Genomic DNA, 18,949 nt, shown 5'->3' with positions numbered 1-18,949 from the left:
GAAAGGTGGAGAATGTCTTTAAACTCTTGCCGACCACATAATACATATTTGGTGCGACAGGGAGGGTGGGTCTTAACGCCCACACGCTGAACATATGCTTCCATGGCAACTGAGTTTTCTGTGCTGAGAGTGCACTTACTGCGTGCTTCCATTACAGTGACTGAGCTATCACTGACAGTTCCTGGTCTTAAGCTATGATTGGGAGCTGACAGCACATGTTTCTGATCATGTGATCATTGTGACAGACAATCACAATGGTCACGTAGTCTGGAAGTCTGGCCTGTCCCCCTGCCTTAGCTATTTGCATATTTCAAAACAAGTTTGATGCAATGCTGTATTCATATACGTTTGAAGTAGGTAAAGTGGATAATTGATATAGACTTGTATCAATATATATCTGTATATAAATACAGAAAGTTAACAACAATACATTATTTTATGTCCATCATTTTATATTAGGGCGCTCAAGGAAAGCCTGGCATGCCTGGAATACCTGGGGAAAAGGTAAGAAGTCATATTATTTGGCATTTTGTCATTAAAAATGTCATTGGAAATTAAGCTATATTGTATTTTCTATACTCTTACTCTAGGGTGATGCTGGTGCTCCTGGGTCTTCAGGACCCCCAGGGGAGAGAGGAAGACCAGGGCCACCAGGAAACGGCTATGGAAAAAGTGAATCTGTTGGAATTGTTGGGCCTAGAGGACCTTCTGGAGAAAGAGGATCTAGTGGACCTCCTGGTCCACCAGGTACACCAGGAATTCCTGGAACTCCTGGAACAATGGTAAGAAGCTAGAAGAAGAAAATGGTCTGATATAGGATACCATTTCCTACAAGTTACCAGTACTTAGGAAAGACAAAAAATATCTATCTATCTATCTATCTATCTATCTATCTATCTATCTATCTATCTATCTATCTATCTATCTATCTATCTATCTATCCTAAAAATTGGACTGTATATCCTAGGAAACACACAAAATGCTTTAATAATTAAAGTTATGAATTATTAAAAGAAGATACAAAGTTTGTATCTAGTAAGCTTATCTAGTTAATTTGAATTGCTCATTAAAAATGTATTCTCAGTGGTGAAATTATGTTCACTTTGTTGCTGTGTCAAAACATAGAGTACGTGTATATAAAGATGCCTGAGAATTTTTAGAAATGTACTGAATTGGTTTACATTCCCAATTGGCATAGATAAGAGTATACATTTAGAGTATCAGTGTTCCGTACTACATTTATACTACATTTAAAGTGACAGATGTATTAACAGCAAATCTGTGCTTTGTCCAAATTGGGCAAACCAAGGGGCTTGATACACAGGACAAATGTAGGTTTGCATTAAATACAATGGCAATCTTAAAGAGAAACTCTTTGTTAAGAAAAAAAAAATATTCCCCTCTGGGTGATCTATGAATATTGCAAGGATTCTAACAAACTTTGCTGCAGATTCCTACCTTTTTGTTATTCTGAAGAAATTTTGGTTTGTCTGTGTCCATTTTCTGACTGAATCTGTATGGGAGTGATTTTATAATTATCAATCAGCTGCTGCACCTGCAGGGCTCTAATGAGTACCCCTTTAGACATGATTTTCCTTTGGGAGTATCTCACCAAAAACTACATTTGTTGTTGCAGAGGATGCTGATTTGTATCTTAGTGCAGACCTTTGGGAAAAACAGTAAACCAATCACACAAGCAGCAAATTACATATTTGGGGGGACATTCTGTACACTGTCCGTGCACAGAATGCCTCCAGGTAGCCATATTGCATTGCATTTTACAGAAAATTACAGAGCTGCAGACTGAAAAGGAAAGGGAATGTTAATAACATTTGTAGCACTTACCCCCGAAGGAGCGGCTGAATTTTTCTGGGCTTACCGATTACCTCCTCCAGCTCGTACTCAATGTCCTTGTCTAGGGGTTCCCAGGGTTGATAACCCAGTAATTGTAGAGACCGACACCTGAATTCCTTGTTAGGATTTTTATTTTGCATAAAACAGTTGAACAAACTCAGTCTCTAAATTGTGAATAGAGGGTATCGGGGTAGAGTTTAGCTCTGGTGCTTGGAACTGCTGACAACAAAAGTCTCTCTCTATGTACACAGTCCAGGGAACAGCCGCTCGCAACTGGACTCTTTAACTGTTGGATAAATCCTTAAGTTTGGGTTTAGTAGCCAACAGGTAATTCTAGCATTCAAAGTCTCTTACACAGACTTGGTTGGAAACTTAGTTACAACTGGAAGGGTAGAATTAGGAACTTTTCTTACTGTACCAGAATCTTTCAGCCGGTCCAGCGATACTGTAAGAATTATGGATTCAATCAATGTCCATGGCAGCTCAGCTTCCAGGCTCTTACCGAGCAGCCAGCCTTGTGTGTGGTTCTCTTACCGAAGAGCCCTCCCCTGGTCGCATGGAGAGTTGCTGGGCCTCTCCAAACCCAAGACGGCACTGGAATACCTTAGAATCCTCCCTCCAGTTACTGCACCTTGAACTAGCCAGTTCTAAGGCTCAGAAACGGATGAATCCACACCCCAGGCCATGAGGGCCCCCAGGGGCTGGTCAGGATGACCAGGACCACGGAGTCAGCAACAACTTCTGGACCGGAGCCCAGAACCACGTGACTTCGGCACCTTAAGTCCCTCTTCCCAGATTACGCAGTGAGACAAATGCGCCCACTGATTGGTTCCGAGATAGAGATTGCTACACAATGCATCCAACCAGACTGCGTTCTATAGCCTCACACAGGTGTACAACCCCACCTATGCCCAGGCAGAACTTCTACACAGCCCAGCCAAACTGATTAAAACTCATTACAGTTTTGAGCAAAAAATAAATTTAAACATATAGTGCATACTCAGGAGTACCGGCGCTACACATTCAATTGCAATATGACTTGTGTCACAATATTCTATATTTTTTTTTAATTTGCTATTTTATTTCTCATAAAAGTGGAGTTACCCTTTAAATATAGTTCTTCCTTTGAAAGATGAAATTGGAGGTACCTTTTTAGTGATATTGCTCTTTGTTATGGCCCACAAGCATAGGCGTCATTAAGGGTGGGCTGTTGAGGCTGGAGCCCCGAATGTGTTTCTAAGCGGGTCCAGAAAGGCATCCCCCCTGTCATCATCCCCCCTGTACCCCCGTCATATGCATCACCCTGTCATCATCCCCCTGCCATATGTATCCCCGAGTACCCTCTGCTATCATCATCCCCCCTGTACCCCCTGTCATATGCATCCCTCTGTCATCATAACCCCCTCGTACACCCTGTCATATGCATGCCCCTGTCATCATCCCCCCCTGTACCCCCTGTCATATGCATTCTCCTGTCATCATCCCCCCCTGTCATCATCCCCGTACCTCTTGTCATATGCATATGTACCCCCCTGTCATCATCATCCACCCTGTACCCCCTGTCATATGCATCCCCCTGTCATCATCACCCTGCCATATGCATCCCCCTGTACCCCCCATCATATGCATCCCCCTGTACCCCCTGTCATATGCATCCCCCTGTCATCTTCATCCCCCCTGTACCCACTGTCATATGCATTCCCCTGTCATCATCACCCCCCTGTACTCCCTGTCATATGTATGACCCTGTCATCATCCCCCTGCCATATGCATCCCCCTGTCATCATCCCCCTGTACCCCCTGTCATCATCATTCCCCTGTACCCCCTGTCATATGCATCCCCCTGTCATCATCCCTCCTGTGCCCCTATCATATGCATCCCCCTGTCATCATCATCCCCCCTGTACCCCCTGTCATATGCATCACCCTGTCATCATCCCCTCTGTACACCCTGTCATGTGCATCCCCCTGTCACCATAATCCCCCCTGTACCTCCTGTCATATGCATCCCCCTGTCATCACCCCCCCTTTACCCCCTGTCATATGCATCCCCCTGTCATCCCCCCCCCCCCCCCCCGTACGGCCACAGTGGCTGAAACTGTAACGGCCACAGTGGCTGAATTTGATGGGGCACAGTTATTGCATAAGACGGGTACAGTGGCTTCATTTGATGGGCAGAGTGGACAACCCTACCATCCAGCCAAAAAAAAAGCCCACGCCACAACATACACCCCCCCCCCTCCATTGCTGGCCTTGGACTTCGGCCCACCTAGCAACGCCCATGCCCAAAAGTGCTCATTACTGTGTTTTTAGGGTAGGGGTTTTTCATTGTGCTGTTATTTTACATTCTAATAGATTTCCCAGGAAATTTGATCATCTTCCTTTTTTATGAGGATTTTTTTTGACACATAACATTACTTAAATGGCCTGTGTTAACAGGTTTTGGGCTATTGTTGATAGACAATATCAGCTTGTTTTTGACATTAGTATTAGATGTTTTTGAGATCATTCAAAATTCATTAAATTTAATTTGGTTATCTACCTTTTATATGATGTTAACTTCTTGTCACGTGATATTTCTTAGGTGACTTGTTAAAGGGCTTTGAGCTAGTTGATGGAAAATATCAGCTTGCTTTTGACAATAGTATTAAATACTTTTGAAATCACCCAAAATACATTAACAAATGCATTTGACTTGCAGTAGACCTCCTTTTTAGACTACTTTAAGCTTCTTCCGTATTCCCCTTAAAATTGTATGGGGAGAAAAGCAGTGCTTATGTGAACAAAAAAACTGTCAACACTAGCCCCAGGATTGCTGTTATATGATGTACTTTAAGTTTTTTGTAGGGTGTCCTATTTAAACTCTCCTCTCCCTTACTTCTACATCTAGGAGTAGTTCCCTGGTAGGGTGAATCATCATGCCATGGTGGGGAGTCCTGAGGGCGCTGTGTCTGGATTGCTGAAAATATAGTACTAGTACAGTTGTATCCTCTGTATGGTATCTTGCTAAAGATAAGGGGGAGGATACAAGTTGCAGAAGACTTTTGAGACACACAATAGGCCACATGGCAAGAAAAATACAACATAAACTTATTACTCGGATATAATGTCCTAGCTGTTGGTGTGTGTGTGTGTGTGTTGGGAACTGCAATTTTCCTAGAAATAGGACCCTTTAGGTTTTTACTAATTCTGTTTTTGGTACCATTTTTTTGTCAAAGCTAAGCAATATGAAGGTTACAGTATTGTGTTAGCCTGCATTCACACCAAAATTAAGTGTATTCCCGAGGATTTTGAAGCTGTTACTTTACTTTCCCAATGTTTTTCAGGCTTATTACAGGCATTTTTGCATGTATCAAGCTCCAGAAGTTTGTCCCCAAGTCTGGAAAAAGCATGTAGCATGCATTTACAGGTGTTCTAAGTCTATGGAGTAAACAAAATGCCTGACTATGCTCAAAAAAAAGCTTGTGTACTTTTTTGAATCCAGGGTGTAAAGCTTAGGGCGACTAGGTGTACAAGTGTGAACAGCAAACATTTGAAAAGAGTGAGAATCTGCCTAGTCAGGCATAGTCAGGTGCAGTCAGGCATAGGAAGACAAGCAGCAAAATGTTCAGGTACTGTATAAAGGAGCTTAAAGTAAAGATTTGGTAAGGAAACTATGTGGGCTGTTATTGCTAACATCCTTCAGAAGCTAGTTGCCTGGGTATCATTGTAATTAAAAGAAAGACTGCAACTATCAAGCCATTAGGATCATCCCAAACCTATTTTTTCCACCAAAAAATGCCTAAGAATAGTTGACATTGAATCATTTTTGGGGTTCATACAGAAATTTCCTTTCGTATAGTATAATAGAAACAGGTTTTATATAGCATTTATTTTAGTTGTCCAAATATGTCATTGCGGACAAGGACATAATTGGCTAAATTACCGTAATTAAAACACATTAGGCATATTAATTTTAGTCCCAGAATTATATTAAGTAATTATAAAATTTGTGAATAAAAGTCTGTGTATAAAAATCCAATCTGTAAACTAGTCCTCAACAATAGTAAAAGCAGAACTTTACTTTCAGTGCTACAGAGATCTTAAATTAGTTTTTTCATAAATTTTATACGCATATTAGACTTTTATTCACAAATTAATATGAATATATACTACTTTATAGGCATCAAATATAGTTATTTACACACACAGTCCAGCTCAGAAGCATGCCCGCATGATTGCCCCCACACTTTATGGGGGCACTCAGAGAAGGGGGCAGCTCTGGCGTTGGACCTCAAAAGAGGAGGTAAGAGACCACTCTGTGCAATACCATCACACAGAGTAGGTCATTATTACATGTTTATTATTTTATTTTAAGAAAGAAAATCAGTCTTTACAACCACTTTAAGGCATTTTAATCATTTTCCACCATGAATATTGTGACAGAGTATTTTGTGTAACTAAAACAATTGTTATATAAAACCTGTTTTTGTTATTTTGTAGCCCTGATGAATTTGTGTATGACCCCTGAAATGCTGTCAACTCTCCTTCTTGGCTCTTTAGACTGATCCCTATGACACTCTCTCACTCTATACAAGCTGATTCTCCTAGGAACTTGTGTTGGGGCATCACCAGGCAATAGAGGGCTGCTCCTTGAGTAATCTTTTAACTTTTTTAAAAAGTGTCAAACCTGTTTGGAGTCCAGCTTCATCACCAAAATTTTGGAATGCTACAACCCTGGCTTCATATGTTAGGACCTGGATCCCCAGGATCCACCAGCGGGCGTCTGCCAGCAGATCCCAGTAATTAGTCTCCACGCGATGCTGTCTGATGGGAAGGCATAAACCCCTCTCTTGATTTTTAACAGTGTTTTAGCATTTTGCCTGCTAGCCAAATCCCTGCTCTCTTATAGTCCTGATCCCTGCCTTTACCTGCACCTTGCTTCTAGTATCCAAATCATGTTACCCCATCTCTGCTCCATTTGTTCCCAGTCCCAGTCCTGATCATGCCCTGTTTATTTCAGCTTCCCTCCATTTGTATATAGTGTATTATATTTAGGTTGTTGGTTTTGCCTCGCTGCCACATTTATTTTTAATTTTTGCTTTGTTTATGGTCTGTTGGTGTTGTGTGCATTAATAGCTTCATTCTATTCGTATTCAGTCCTATTGCAGTTTCATAAGTACAGCTACACTGTGCTTGCCATCCCTGCTGCTGCTGGATACCTGCATTGAGTATTTCTTACATAACACTGATGCACTGGTGCAAATCAAGGGAGGGGTTATATACCTTCATAGCAGTCAGCATCAAGTGGAGCTTAAAGGGGTTGTAAACCCTCAAGGTTTTTCACCTTACTGCATTCTGTACAGTAAAGTGAAAAATCTTTTGTAGTGCAGCTGCCCCCCAGAGCCCCACTTTTATGAACCTAAACCTGATCTTACCAGTGATGAGAATGAGCACAGCAGCTCCAGACGCTGTCTCGGGTTCTCAATGGATAGATTGAAAGCAGCAGGAGCCATTGTTTCCTGCTCCTGTCAATCAAATCCAGTAACACGGGAGCCAGGGAGCATGGCTAATTTCTGCTGACTGTGTCAATGGACACAGCATCAGCATCAGGACTCGGGAGCATGACCGCATGAGTGCCCCCATGGAAAGTGTCTCTCTCCGTGGGGGCACTTGAGGAGAGGAGGATCAGGGCTGCTCTGTGCAAAACCCTTGCACAGAGGAGGTAAGTATAACATGTTTGTTATTTAAAAAAAAAAACCTTTAAAACCCCTTTAATCACTGAGATCTACTGGCTGTTGGGAGACACCTGCTGGTTGCCCCCGGTACCAGGGTCTTTAGCTCTGGGAACCACAGTGCCACGAGCAGGTGATCCAAGTCCTGACAACATACTCTACTTGTTCTGGGTTTGTAGTTCAAGCCAAATTAAAGCCCAAGACAGGTTATAAGCATTTTCACAAGGGGCTCAACAAGTACTATCCTGTAGTTATCATCACTATAAGAAATTACCTTTGTATTGGTATAGCTTACACCTCCAGATGAATAGTTTATTATAAATGGTGGGATCTTGGTGTTGTTAAATTGTGGTGTAGGCTACGTATGGACTTTTATTATGCCAATTGAAGTATTTAACCGCTAGAGATCCGTGCTATAGCCGAATGACGGCTACAGCGCGGACCTGCTTTGCCGGCCTGCGCGCCCCCTGAGGGGTGCGCTCTGTGATCAGCGAGTCTATGAGACCCCTTACCACACGATTAGCTTTCAGCCAATGACAGCTGATCATGTGATGACAACAGAGCCGTTAATCAGCTATTTTTCCTCCAAAAAAGCCGATCACCAGCGGCCGTGAGAGGGACTTCAGTCCCGATCACGGCGAGATGGTGCCAGCTCACCAGTGCCCACCTGCCATCTGCCAGTGCCACCTAAGGAAAGGCAAAAGTGCCACCCATTAGTGCCCATAGTGCCACCCATTAGTGCCCACAGTGCCACCCATCAGTGCCTACAGTGCCACCTATCAATGCCCACAATCTGCCTCAACAACAGTGCTGCATCTCAGTGCCACATATCCATGCCCATCAGTGTCATCTACCAGTGCCCATCAGTGCCCATCAGTGCCGCCCATCAGTGCCCAGCAGTGCCACCTATCAGTGCCACCTATCACCACCAACACCACCACCATATACCTTCCGCTTGAGTCATAGGAATCTGACGACAGTACCCAGATCAGCCCAAGGAGGAGGTTGGTCCCCCGCTGTTGCTGCCTACTCCGAGATCTCTAATTATAGCGGTGGGGAAGGTGACATAGATGATGGCGTGTCTAGTGATGTCACATGGGTGCCCACAAGAGAGGAAGAGGAGGGGAGTTCAGAGGGAGATATGGACCAGCAGATAGGGAGGAGAAGCAGGAAGAACTTAGATTGCACAGGAGGGACAACGCAGACTGCGAATGTATCAAGAGCGAGGCATCAACCATGTACGGTCACATCTGGCACTCCTAGGACACCGGCACATGGCTCCGCAGTGTGGGCTTTTTTTAACGTGTCCGCTGCTGACAATAGTGTTGCCATCTGCAATCTTTGCAGTCAACGCATAAGTCGCGGTAAGCCCAACACCCACCTAGGGATGACCGCCTTTAGAAGGCACATGAGCTGCCATCACCGAGCCCAGTGGGAGCAACGGAACACACAAAGCCACACTCCAGGCTCTCACCATCCAGCCTCGTCTTCTACTTCTCCTTGTCCTTTCTCCTCACAATTGTCCTCCACTCCACCTTCCATCACGCCATCCTCACGTTTTTCTGCAAAAAGGCAGGCTTCCGTGGGCCAAATGTTCGAGCGTAAAAAAAATGATGACGCCGGATAACCCTCTTGCCCAACGGTTGATGGCTGGCTTGTCAGAACTGATAGCCCGCCAACTACTGCCATATAAACTGGTGGCCATTTTAACACCCACAATGGAAGGTCCCAGGAAGGAAGTATTTCTCACAGAAGGGCATCCCAGAGCTATATGGCCATGTTCAGTGGCAAGTGAATGTATCTCTGGCACACAGTGTTGGTGCCAAGATACATCTGACCACAGACACGTGGTCTAGCAAACACGGGCAGGGAAGGTATATCACTTTTACTGCCCACTGGGTGAACCTTCTGACGGCCGTCAAGCATGTAACCCGTGGCACCCGTGTAGATTTGGTTTTACCGCCACGGATTGCATGCAGGCCTGGCTCTTCTTCTCCTCTTCCTACTCCATCCTCCTCCCTCTCCTCCTCAGCTGACTCCTCCTTTTCCGCTGCTAGCGTCTCTTCCGCTGCACCGACCAAGCTCCCCAGAACCTATTCGACATGCCAGGTTTAACGTTGCCATGCTGTGCTGCGTTTGTTGTGCCTGGAAGCCAAGAGCCACACTGGCCCTGCACTTCTTTCAGTTTTGCATTCACAGGCAGATCAGTGGCTAACACCGCTCAATTTGACAGTTGGTAAAGTGGTGTGTGACAACGGTGCCAATCTGCTAACGTATTGAAACAGGGCAAAATTACAAACGCGCCATGCATGGCACACGTCTTAAAATTGGTCGTGCAGCGATTCATTGTCAAATACCCTGAGGTCCAGGACATCTTGCGGCAGGCAAGGAAAATCTCGGCCCATTTCAGAAGATCTTACACAGCCATGGCTCGCCTTGCTGACATTCAGCGGTGACACAATCTGCTGGTCAGACGTCTTATTTGCGATTGCCTGACACGATGGAACTCAACCTTCTATATGCTTGATAGGCTGCTCCAGCAGAAACGTGCAGTTAACATCTACCTGTATGAACTCTGTGGCAGAACAGGTTCTGGGGAGCTGGGTTTTTTTTCACCACGCCAGTGGCTGCTCATGCGCGACGCATGCAGACTTCTGCAGCCATTTGATGAGATCACCAAACTGGTCAGTCGCAGCCATGGCACCATAAGTGCCTTCTTTATGGAGCGTGCATTGCGTCGTGTCATTGATCGAGCCGTAGAGGAGCAGGAGCAGGAAGATGAGGAAGTCGCAATGCTGGATGAATTCCCAATGGGGGGCTACTCTATCTGAGACAAGTCAACAACAGGAGTCTGAAGAGGAGTCAGAGGAGGATGGTTCCGGGGCAGATGAGGAAGAGCAAGAAGAGCATGCTTTAAACCTTTCTGGGATCCTTGTTGTTGTGCGTGGATGGGGAGAGGAGAACGAGGAGGACGACATTATCCTGGATGATGAGCAGGAGCCAGGCCACCACACTGCTTCCAGTTTAGTGCAAATGGGGGCCTTCATGCTCCAGTGTTTTAACAGGGACCCCCGTAAAAAACGCATAGGGGGCAAGGACCAGTACTGGGTGGCAACGTACTTAGACCCCCGGTACAAACACAAAATGGAGGAAATGTTACCACCATCACAGAGGGCTGTCAGAATGGAGCACTTCCAGGCCTTGCTTCGAGAAATGCTGCATTCTGCTTTTGTGTGTGCTGGCAGAGGAGCGATTCCCACTCCCAGAGAAAGAGTTGCGGGTACCAATCCAACAGCGCCTGGTCTCATCCGGATCCAGCATCAGGGAACGCCTAGACCAACAGGTGTCCGACTACATCGGGTTAACGGCCAATGTGGAAGCTCTGAGAAGTGATGAACCCCTGGACTACTGGGTGGGCAGGCTTGACCTCTGGCCAGAGCTTGCCCAATTTGCAATGGAACTGGTGGCTTGCCCCTTGTCCAGTGTCCTGTCTGAAAGGACGTTCAGCGCAGCAGGGGGGATCGTGACCGATAAGCGCACTCGCCTAACTCACGACAGTGTTGACTACTTCACATTCATAAAAATGAATGAGGCATGGATCTCGGAGGAATTCAACACATGTGACCAGTAGACCATGTATCTCTCTATAAACGATTTATTCAATGGAGCACACAGACCTTTTTTGTACATTTGGCTCACTTCCTTGTACAAAAAAAGCACACCGTACTATATGCCCGTACCCTCCTGTTTGAAGAGGTTGAGCGGTGTCATATTTTTGGGGCCCAGCAGCGAGTTGCTGGTATCAGTGCTGCTGTCAGTGCTCTCTATCTCGGTGCTGGTGTCAGTGCTCTCTAGCACGGTGCTGGTGTCAGTGCACTCAATCACGGTGCTGTTGTCAGTGCTCTCTATCTCGGTGCTGGTGTCAGTGCTCTATATCACGGTGCTGGTGTCAGTGCTAGGGATGAGCCGAACACCCCCCTGTTCGGTTCGCACCAGAACCTGCGAGCAGACCTAAACTTCGTGTGAACTTTAGAACCCTATTAAAGTCTATGGGACTCGAACGTTCACAATCTAAAGTGCTCATTTTAAAGGGTAATATGCAAGTTACTGTCCTAAAAAGTGTTTGGGGACCTGGGTCCTGCCCCAGGGGACATGGATCAATGCAAAAAAAAGTTTTAAAAACGGCCGTTTTTTCAGGAGCAGTGATTTTAATAATGATTAAAGTGAAACAATAAAAGTGTAATATTCCTTTAAATTTCGTAGCTGGGGGGTATCTATAGTATGCCTGTGAAGGGGCGCATGTTTCCCGTGCTTAGAACTGTCGCTGCACAAAGTGTCATTTGTGCAGGAAAAAAAGTCTTTTAAAATCACTTGCGGCTAAATTGTCGGGTCTCCGTAATACAGAGAACACTCAATGAGTGTTCTCTGTATTAGCCGACAATTCATTCATTCATTGATTAAAAAAAAAAAAAGCGTGGGGGTTCCCCTAAATTCAAATACCAGGCCCTTCAGGTCTGACATGGATATTAAGGGGAACCCCGTGTCAAATTTTAAAAAAAAATTGACGTGGGGGTCCCCCCAAATATCCATACCAGACCCTTCAGGTCTGATATGGATATTAAGGGGAACCCCGCATCAAATTTAAAAAAAAAATTGACGTGGGGGTCCCCCTAAATATCCATACCAGACCCTTTATCCGAGCACGCAACCTGGCAGGCCACAGGAAAAGAGGGGGGGACGAGAGAGCGGCCCCCCTCCCTCCTGAACCGTACCAGGCCACATACCCTCAACATTGGGAGGATGCTTTGGGGGTCTGTGACCCCTCAAAGCACCTTGTCCCCATGTTGATAAGGACAAGGGCCTCATCCTCACAACCCTGGCCGTTGGTTGTGAGGGTCTGCGGGCGGGGGGCTTATCAGAATCTGGAAGCCCCCTTTAACAAGGGGACCCCCAGATCCTGGCCCCCCCCTGTTTGAAATGGTAAGGGGGTACAAAAGTACCCCTACCATTTCACAAAGAAAGTGTCAAAATGGTTAAATAAGACAAACACACTTTTGAAAAATTCCTTTATTAAAAATAAAAAAAATAAAAAAAAAATTCCAGCGGTGCTAATCCACTCTTGCTATCCAGCGACGGGTCTCCGGGGTCCAGCGATGGATGATCATATCCAGCGACGGGGATCTCTCAGTCCAGCGCTGTCCATACATCCGTCTTCTGTCTCCTCTCTGGAGACACTGCAGAGAGCCGAGCGCTGACATTTCTTATATTGGTAGGGCGGGGCCACCTGTCACCTGACCCCGCCCCTCTGACGCAGGAGAGGGAAGCCAGGGGTTCCCCAGTGACGTGTGGGTGACCCCGCCCCCTCTGATGTAACGGAAACCTGCGTTACATCAGAGGGGGGCGTGTTCACCCACACGTCACTGGGGAACCCCTGGCTTCCCTCTCCTGCGTCAGAGGGGCGGGGTCAGGTGACGGGTGGCCCCGCCCTCCCAATATAAGAAATGTCAGCGCTCGGCTCTCTGCAGTGTCTCCAGAGAGGAGACAGAAGACGGATGTATGGACAGCGCTGGACTGAGAGATTCCCCCGTCGCTGGATATGATCATCCATCGCTGGACCCCGGAGACCCGTCGCTGGATAGCAAGAGTGGATTAGCACCGCTGGAATTTTTTTTTTATTTTTTTTATTTTTAATAAAGGAATTTTTCAAAAGTGTGTTTGTCTTATTTAACCATTTTGACACTTTCTTTGTGAAATGGTAGGGGTACTTTTGTACCCCCTTACCATTTCAAACAGGGGGGGGGGCCAGGATCTGGGGGTCCCCTTGTTAAAGGGGGCTTCCAGATTCTGATAAGCCCCCCGCCCGCAGACCCTCACAACCAACGGCCAGGGTTGTGAGGATGAGGCCCTTGTCCTTATCAACATGGGGACAAGGTGCTTTGAGGGGTCACAGACCCCCAAAGCATCCTCCCAATGTTGAGGGTATGTGGCCTGGTACGGTTCAGGAGGGAGGGGGGGCCGCTCTCTCGTCCCCCCTCTTTTCCTGCGGCCTGCCAGGTTGCGTGCTCGGATAAAGGGTCTGGTATGGATATTTAGGGGGACCCCCACGTCAATTTTTTTTTTAAATTTGATGCGGGGTTCCCCTTAATATCCATATCAGACCTGAAGGGTCTGGTATGGATATTTGGGGGGACCCCCACGTCAATTTTTTTTTTACATTTGACACGGGGTTCCCCTTAATATCCATGTCAGACCTGAAGGGCCTGGTATTTGAATTTAGGGGAACCCCCACGCTTTTTTTTTTTTTTTTTTTTTTTTTAATCAATGAATGAATGAATTGTCGGCTAATACAGAGAACACTTATTGAGTGTTCTCTGTATTACGGAGACCCGACAATTTAGCCGCAAGTGATTTTAAAAGACTTTTTTTCCTGCACAAATGACACTTTGTGCAGCGACAGTTCTAAGCACGGGAAACATGCGCCCCTTCACAGGCATACTATAGATACCCCCCAGCTACGAAATTTAAAGGAATATTACACTTTTATTGTTTCACTTTAATCATTATTAAAATCACTGCTCCTGAAAAAACGGCCGTTTTTAAAACTTTTTTTTGCATTGATCCATGTCCCCTGGGGCAGGACCCAGGTCCCCAAACACTTTTTAGGACAGTAACCTGCATATTATCCTTTAAAATGAGCACTTTAGATTTCTCCGATAGACTTGTATAGGGTGTTCCGGCTTTTCGAATTTGCTGCGAACAGCCCAAATTGTTCACTGTTCGCTGAACAGGCGAACAGGCAATGTTCGAGTAGAACATGAGTTCGACTCGAACTCGAAGCTCATCCCTAGTCAGTGCTCTCTATCACGGTGCTGGTGTCAGTGCTCTATATCATGGTGCTGGTGTCAGTCCTCTCACGGTGCTGGTGTCAGTGCTCTCTATCACGGTGCCGGTGTCAGTGCACTCTATCATGGTGCTGGTGTCAGTGCACTCTATCACGGTGCTGGTGATCATCTCCTGCACCCTCTTCATAGCCTACCCTGACCTTTCCTCTCCTCCATTGCCTTCATGCACTCCTGAGTCCTGAATTGTCAAAATTTCACATATAAAAAAAGTATGTTTGTAGTTGTCGATCCCAGATTCACTTCATACATGTGTTATGTCAGTGGCCATGTGATGGGACTATGTGTGCACAGCTAGTAATTATTTTGTGGCTGCAAATATGACCTGTAGGTTTTTAAAGTTCGCCTGCCATTGAAGTCAATGGGGCCCGCCGCAAACTTTGCGGTCCGCGAACTTTCGGCCGCGTTCGTGGTGCGCGTTCGCGAAACGTCCCGTCGGAAGTTCGTCCATCTCTAATTACTTATATCATTTTATGAATTCTCTTTTTAATATTAAACTAATAAACCTTGTTCTCTAAATTCTAGGCGGATCCCATCAATTACGATGAAATTAGGAGGATGATTCGGCAAGAAGTTATCAAGATCTTTGATGGTATGATTTCACGGCTGAGAGATTATCTAACTGTAATAATCTATTGATGCCTAAAAATATTATGCAGAAAATTAAAGACAATGTAGAGCATTCTTGTTAAGCTACTTTGCATTTCCCTACTAATTTTGCAGAGAGAATGGCATATTATACACGCATGCAGACGCCAGTAGAGATGGTTGCCTCACCTGGAAGGCCAGGTCCACCTGGTAAAGATGGAACTCCAGGACGCCCAGGAGCTCAGGGTGCCCCAGGTTCTCCTGGGCAGATCGGACGAGAAGGAAGACCAGGATTACCTGGAATGAGAGGTAAAATCAATGTGTATTTCACATTGAGAAGATCAAAGACCAGCTTTTCAACTTAAAGCCAAGCTAAGACCAACCAAAACTGATATTTCAGTTTTGTTTGGCCATTGTTTGGCTAAATCATCCGCCATCTTTTTTAAATGTCTTGGGGATGTAAGTGGAGAGATTGTTCTAGAATTATTTTGTATCCCCACTCCTGCCCTCAAGGTCAAATTCCCTTTCCTGGCTATAATTTGAGTTTTTAATGGCTTTTAATGGCTATGAATTACTATGAAATTAAGCAGACCATGGGAGAGATAGAAGCCAGCATGAAATGTCTTGTCAGCAGCCATTTATATCTGAAATTTTGGTTTTGGGTGAACCTTGTATATGGTTCTCAGTCAATATTTTGGAAACACTGAATGGCTTTATTTATGATTTATTGTTGACTTTATTTATGATTTATTGTCTTACTTTCAGGTGAACCTGGAACAAAGGGAGAAAGGGGAAACAATGGAATTGGTATCATGGGTGATGTGGGCCCACCTGGATCACCAGGTAATATTTTAATTATATTTAATGTTTTGCCTAAAAGAGGCAAGTGGAAAATTAATTTGAGTTTCTGAATTATGCTTATTCTTGCCTCAGGACCACAAGGACCACCTGGATATGGTAAATTAGGACCACCAGGTCCAACGGGACAACAAGGCATCCCAGGTATACCAGGACCAGCTGGACCAAAAGGTAACACAGGCAAAGATGGAAGATGCAACCCATCGGATTGCTACAGCATGATGTCAGTACAAGAGTACCAGCCAAAGAACATGAAAGGACCTGGTTGATAAGCTGTCCCATTCCACAGACTCTAACAATATTTTTTTGTGCCTCACTCAAAGTCCAAAAATCTTTTCTTTTAGACCCTAACAACTGTCTTGCTGGATCATCGTCAGAGAAGTCTGCCCTTTCCTTGCTAGAGTGGTCAACTGCATGCTTTTTGATATACTAATCTCTATATATTGCACCATATCGAGAGGCAAACATTTCTGGCAAAGAAAGGGAAGGATATATTCATGCACCTTGTATACTTTTAGGTCTTCTTTGTCCAGGCCAATAGGCTCTATTCCTTACCTTTTTATTTTTCATGATTTCCCTTATTCCTAAGATCCCTGTATGTGACAGACCATAATGACACTTCTCACGAGTCATCAAAATAATATCTGAGTGGTCAGGAGTTTCATAACTGGACTGTTTCCAGTATTTGTCCTTAGCATGATGATTCTTCACAATTTCCATAATTGGGATACGGATTCCACTTTACCTTGTCTAAGGTTTGAGATGAGGACTATTTGTTATTCTTTACTCTTCTAATATATAGAGAAATCATTTTATATTTTCAGCTATGTCTTTTGTATGAGATGGATGCCCTTCTTACTGTATTTCTTACCTTTGTTTATTGAACTTTCTTCAAATCGAATATCCATAGCATATATCTTACCATACATTTCATTTTAGGAGTTTGTTGCAATTTTTCTATAAAATTGTCTTAATTTATTCTGCTGACTGTGTCAGAAACATCAAGGATACCTTGTTATTATCTTTTGAATCTTTGTATTTCTTTATATGACGGCTATTGCTAGGTAATTTCAATAACATGACAGTTTTTGGTATTCAGCATTTTCAGTTTTTCAAACTGTACAGATCATCTGAGTCTCTGCTTTGTAGCACATATTTATCATACCTCTATTGTTTAACTTTTAAAAGCTGATATAGAAAAGTCACAGACAGTTGTGAAAATCTAGTTTGCTTTTCATTGCCTGTCTGCATCAATCTACATATAAGATGTGGGGCAGTGATCCGCCTGGAAAAAAAAAAAAATTCAGATTTTTGTAAAGAGACCCTGTCATAAAATGAAATATGACAGACAGAGGTCGCTCTTTAAAGGAGAGGTAATGTATACTTACAGTACATGTTCTGCCTTCCACAGCATCAATCGTTGCCCTCTTCAAAAGCCACAGTACCTGCAAAATGATTTTCATTTTCATATTTTAGGTCCCCCAGCCTAGCACTGTAGTTCCTTTAGCTTGCCACTACTTCACTTCATGACAAAGTAATTATGCTGGAGCCTAGCAGAAGAAACCACAGAAAGTGTCAGGTGACCAGGAGTCTGGTACTCCCTAAAGTGTGTGAAATAAATAGGATTCTTGGGGCCAAATACCCCCTAAAAAAAGATTAGCAGTGCAGGTGGCAGGATAAGGAAGTTCAATATGTCTTCTTTACAGTGAACCCTTTTTTGCCATTTTTAATTTTGCAACAAGGTCACATTAAAGATAATTCTAGGAAAACAGACACATACAAAGTAGACTTTGTTGCTAGATTAAAGCAATTTATAAATGCATCGTGGATATACCATGTTACCTCAGCCTGTTATACGACTTTCAAGTATGTATGCAATAGGTGCTTCTTTATTTTGGGTAATGGTTGCAGTGAAAAGGTGCTTCCAAATATGTTATGTGATCAAACACACTGCATCCCCTCTATGATGAGCGTACATGATAATAAATGCGATTGTATTTAATAAAGTAAACCTGAAATCCCATACAATCTAGACACATTTCATGGCTGCCTCTTTTGAAAGCTGGTAACTAGTTTGTGTAACTGTAGACTAAGCCTTTTATTACCTTTTCATGTGTGTACAGAGCTTTATTTGTTGATGTTTTTAATGTGTATATAATATGGTAGAATGTAAAATGTTGCAGAAATTTTACGCAATCGGTCATTGTCTCTTCCTTTCTGTTTTTCTTCAAGTCAATGCTTGTAGATTTATGAAATGTATACAAAACACAGTGCTAAACACTACATTTACTATGAAATGGTGTGAATGCTGCCAACGTAGCGAGATGCTTAGTGTACTTGTGCTGCTCAGAGTTTTCTACTAATATAAATATACATATAACTGAGTTTCCAATTTTTAAGTCTGTGTAGTGCTTTTTTGGGGAGGGTAGTTATGAGAAATGGCCCTCCCCAAACCTGTAGGTCCAGAACCTTCGCTGAGTGGAAAGTGGGTTTGATAATAAAGTTGGCAGTGCCTCCAAGCAGGACTGTGAACAGAGGGGATTTGCTTCCTGGGATATTAATTAGTAATCTAAACAAAGTAATTAAGAGCAGAAGAACTACTGCAACCAGTATATACAGTATATACTGTAATATAAATATATAGATGCACACCAATATAGAAATAATACAAGCTTTATATTAGGAAGATAATAACAGTTAATAACAGTACACATATCCAACTTACAAACAAGTATTATCAGAAAAAGCTATGGATAGGAGACCTTCGGCAGCATTGGAACAGAATTCATAACAGTTGCAGCTACAGTATATTGGCAAAAATTTGTGGACACCTGACCATTGCACCTATATGAGTGAGTTGGACATCCCGTGGATATTATTATGGAGTTATTCAACTCCCCTTCCCCATTCTCCACAGATAGATGCACCATATGTGCCTATAACTGCTTCCACCCTTCTGGGAAGGCTTTCCATGTTGGATGAGAATACCCATGTTGCAGTAGGTATTCCATGCCAAAGATGTTTACCAATGTAGAC

At 44.0% G+C, this 18,949-nt stretch overlaps 1 protein-coding gene across 10 annotated transcripts in view; it reads left to right on the top strand.

The window, feature by feature from the left end:
- COL16A1 (collagen type XVI alpha 1 chain) overlaps positions 1-18,305 on the top strand; it is a 294,574-nt gene extending 276,269 nt beyond the window's left edge. For all 10 annotated transcript variants that reach the window (XM_077481956.1, XM_077481958.1, XM_077481954.1 and 7 more), the window contains 6 exons: positions 460-504; positions 591-782; positions 14,993-15,059; positions 15,191-15,364; positions 15,821-15,898; positions 15,989-18,305. In XM_077481956.1, the coding sequence (XP_077338082.1) occupies positions 460-504; positions 591-782; positions 14,993-15,059; positions 15,191-15,364; positions 15,821-15,898; positions 15,989-16,182 (750 nt within the window). In that variant the 3' untranslated portion in view covers positions 16,183-18,305. The remainder of the gene's footprint in view (positions 1-459; positions 505-590; positions 783-14,992; positions 15,060-15,190; positions 15,365-15,820; positions 15,899-15,988) is intronic.
- The last annotated feature ends 644 nt before the right edge of the window (positions 18,306-18,949 follow it).

This window comes from Lithobates pipiens, unplaced genomic scaffold (assembly GCF_037356315.1).
Source record: "Lithobates pipiens isolate NorthernLeopardFrog02 unplaced genomic scaffold, aLitPip1_a1.2 Scaffold_16, whole genome shotgun sequence".
In the NCBI taxonomy this organism is placed as follows: Eukaryota; Metazoa; Chordata; class Amphibia; order Anura; family Ranidae; genus Lithobates; species Lithobates pipiens.
This window is presented reverse-complemented; position numbering and strand designations above follow the sequence as displayed.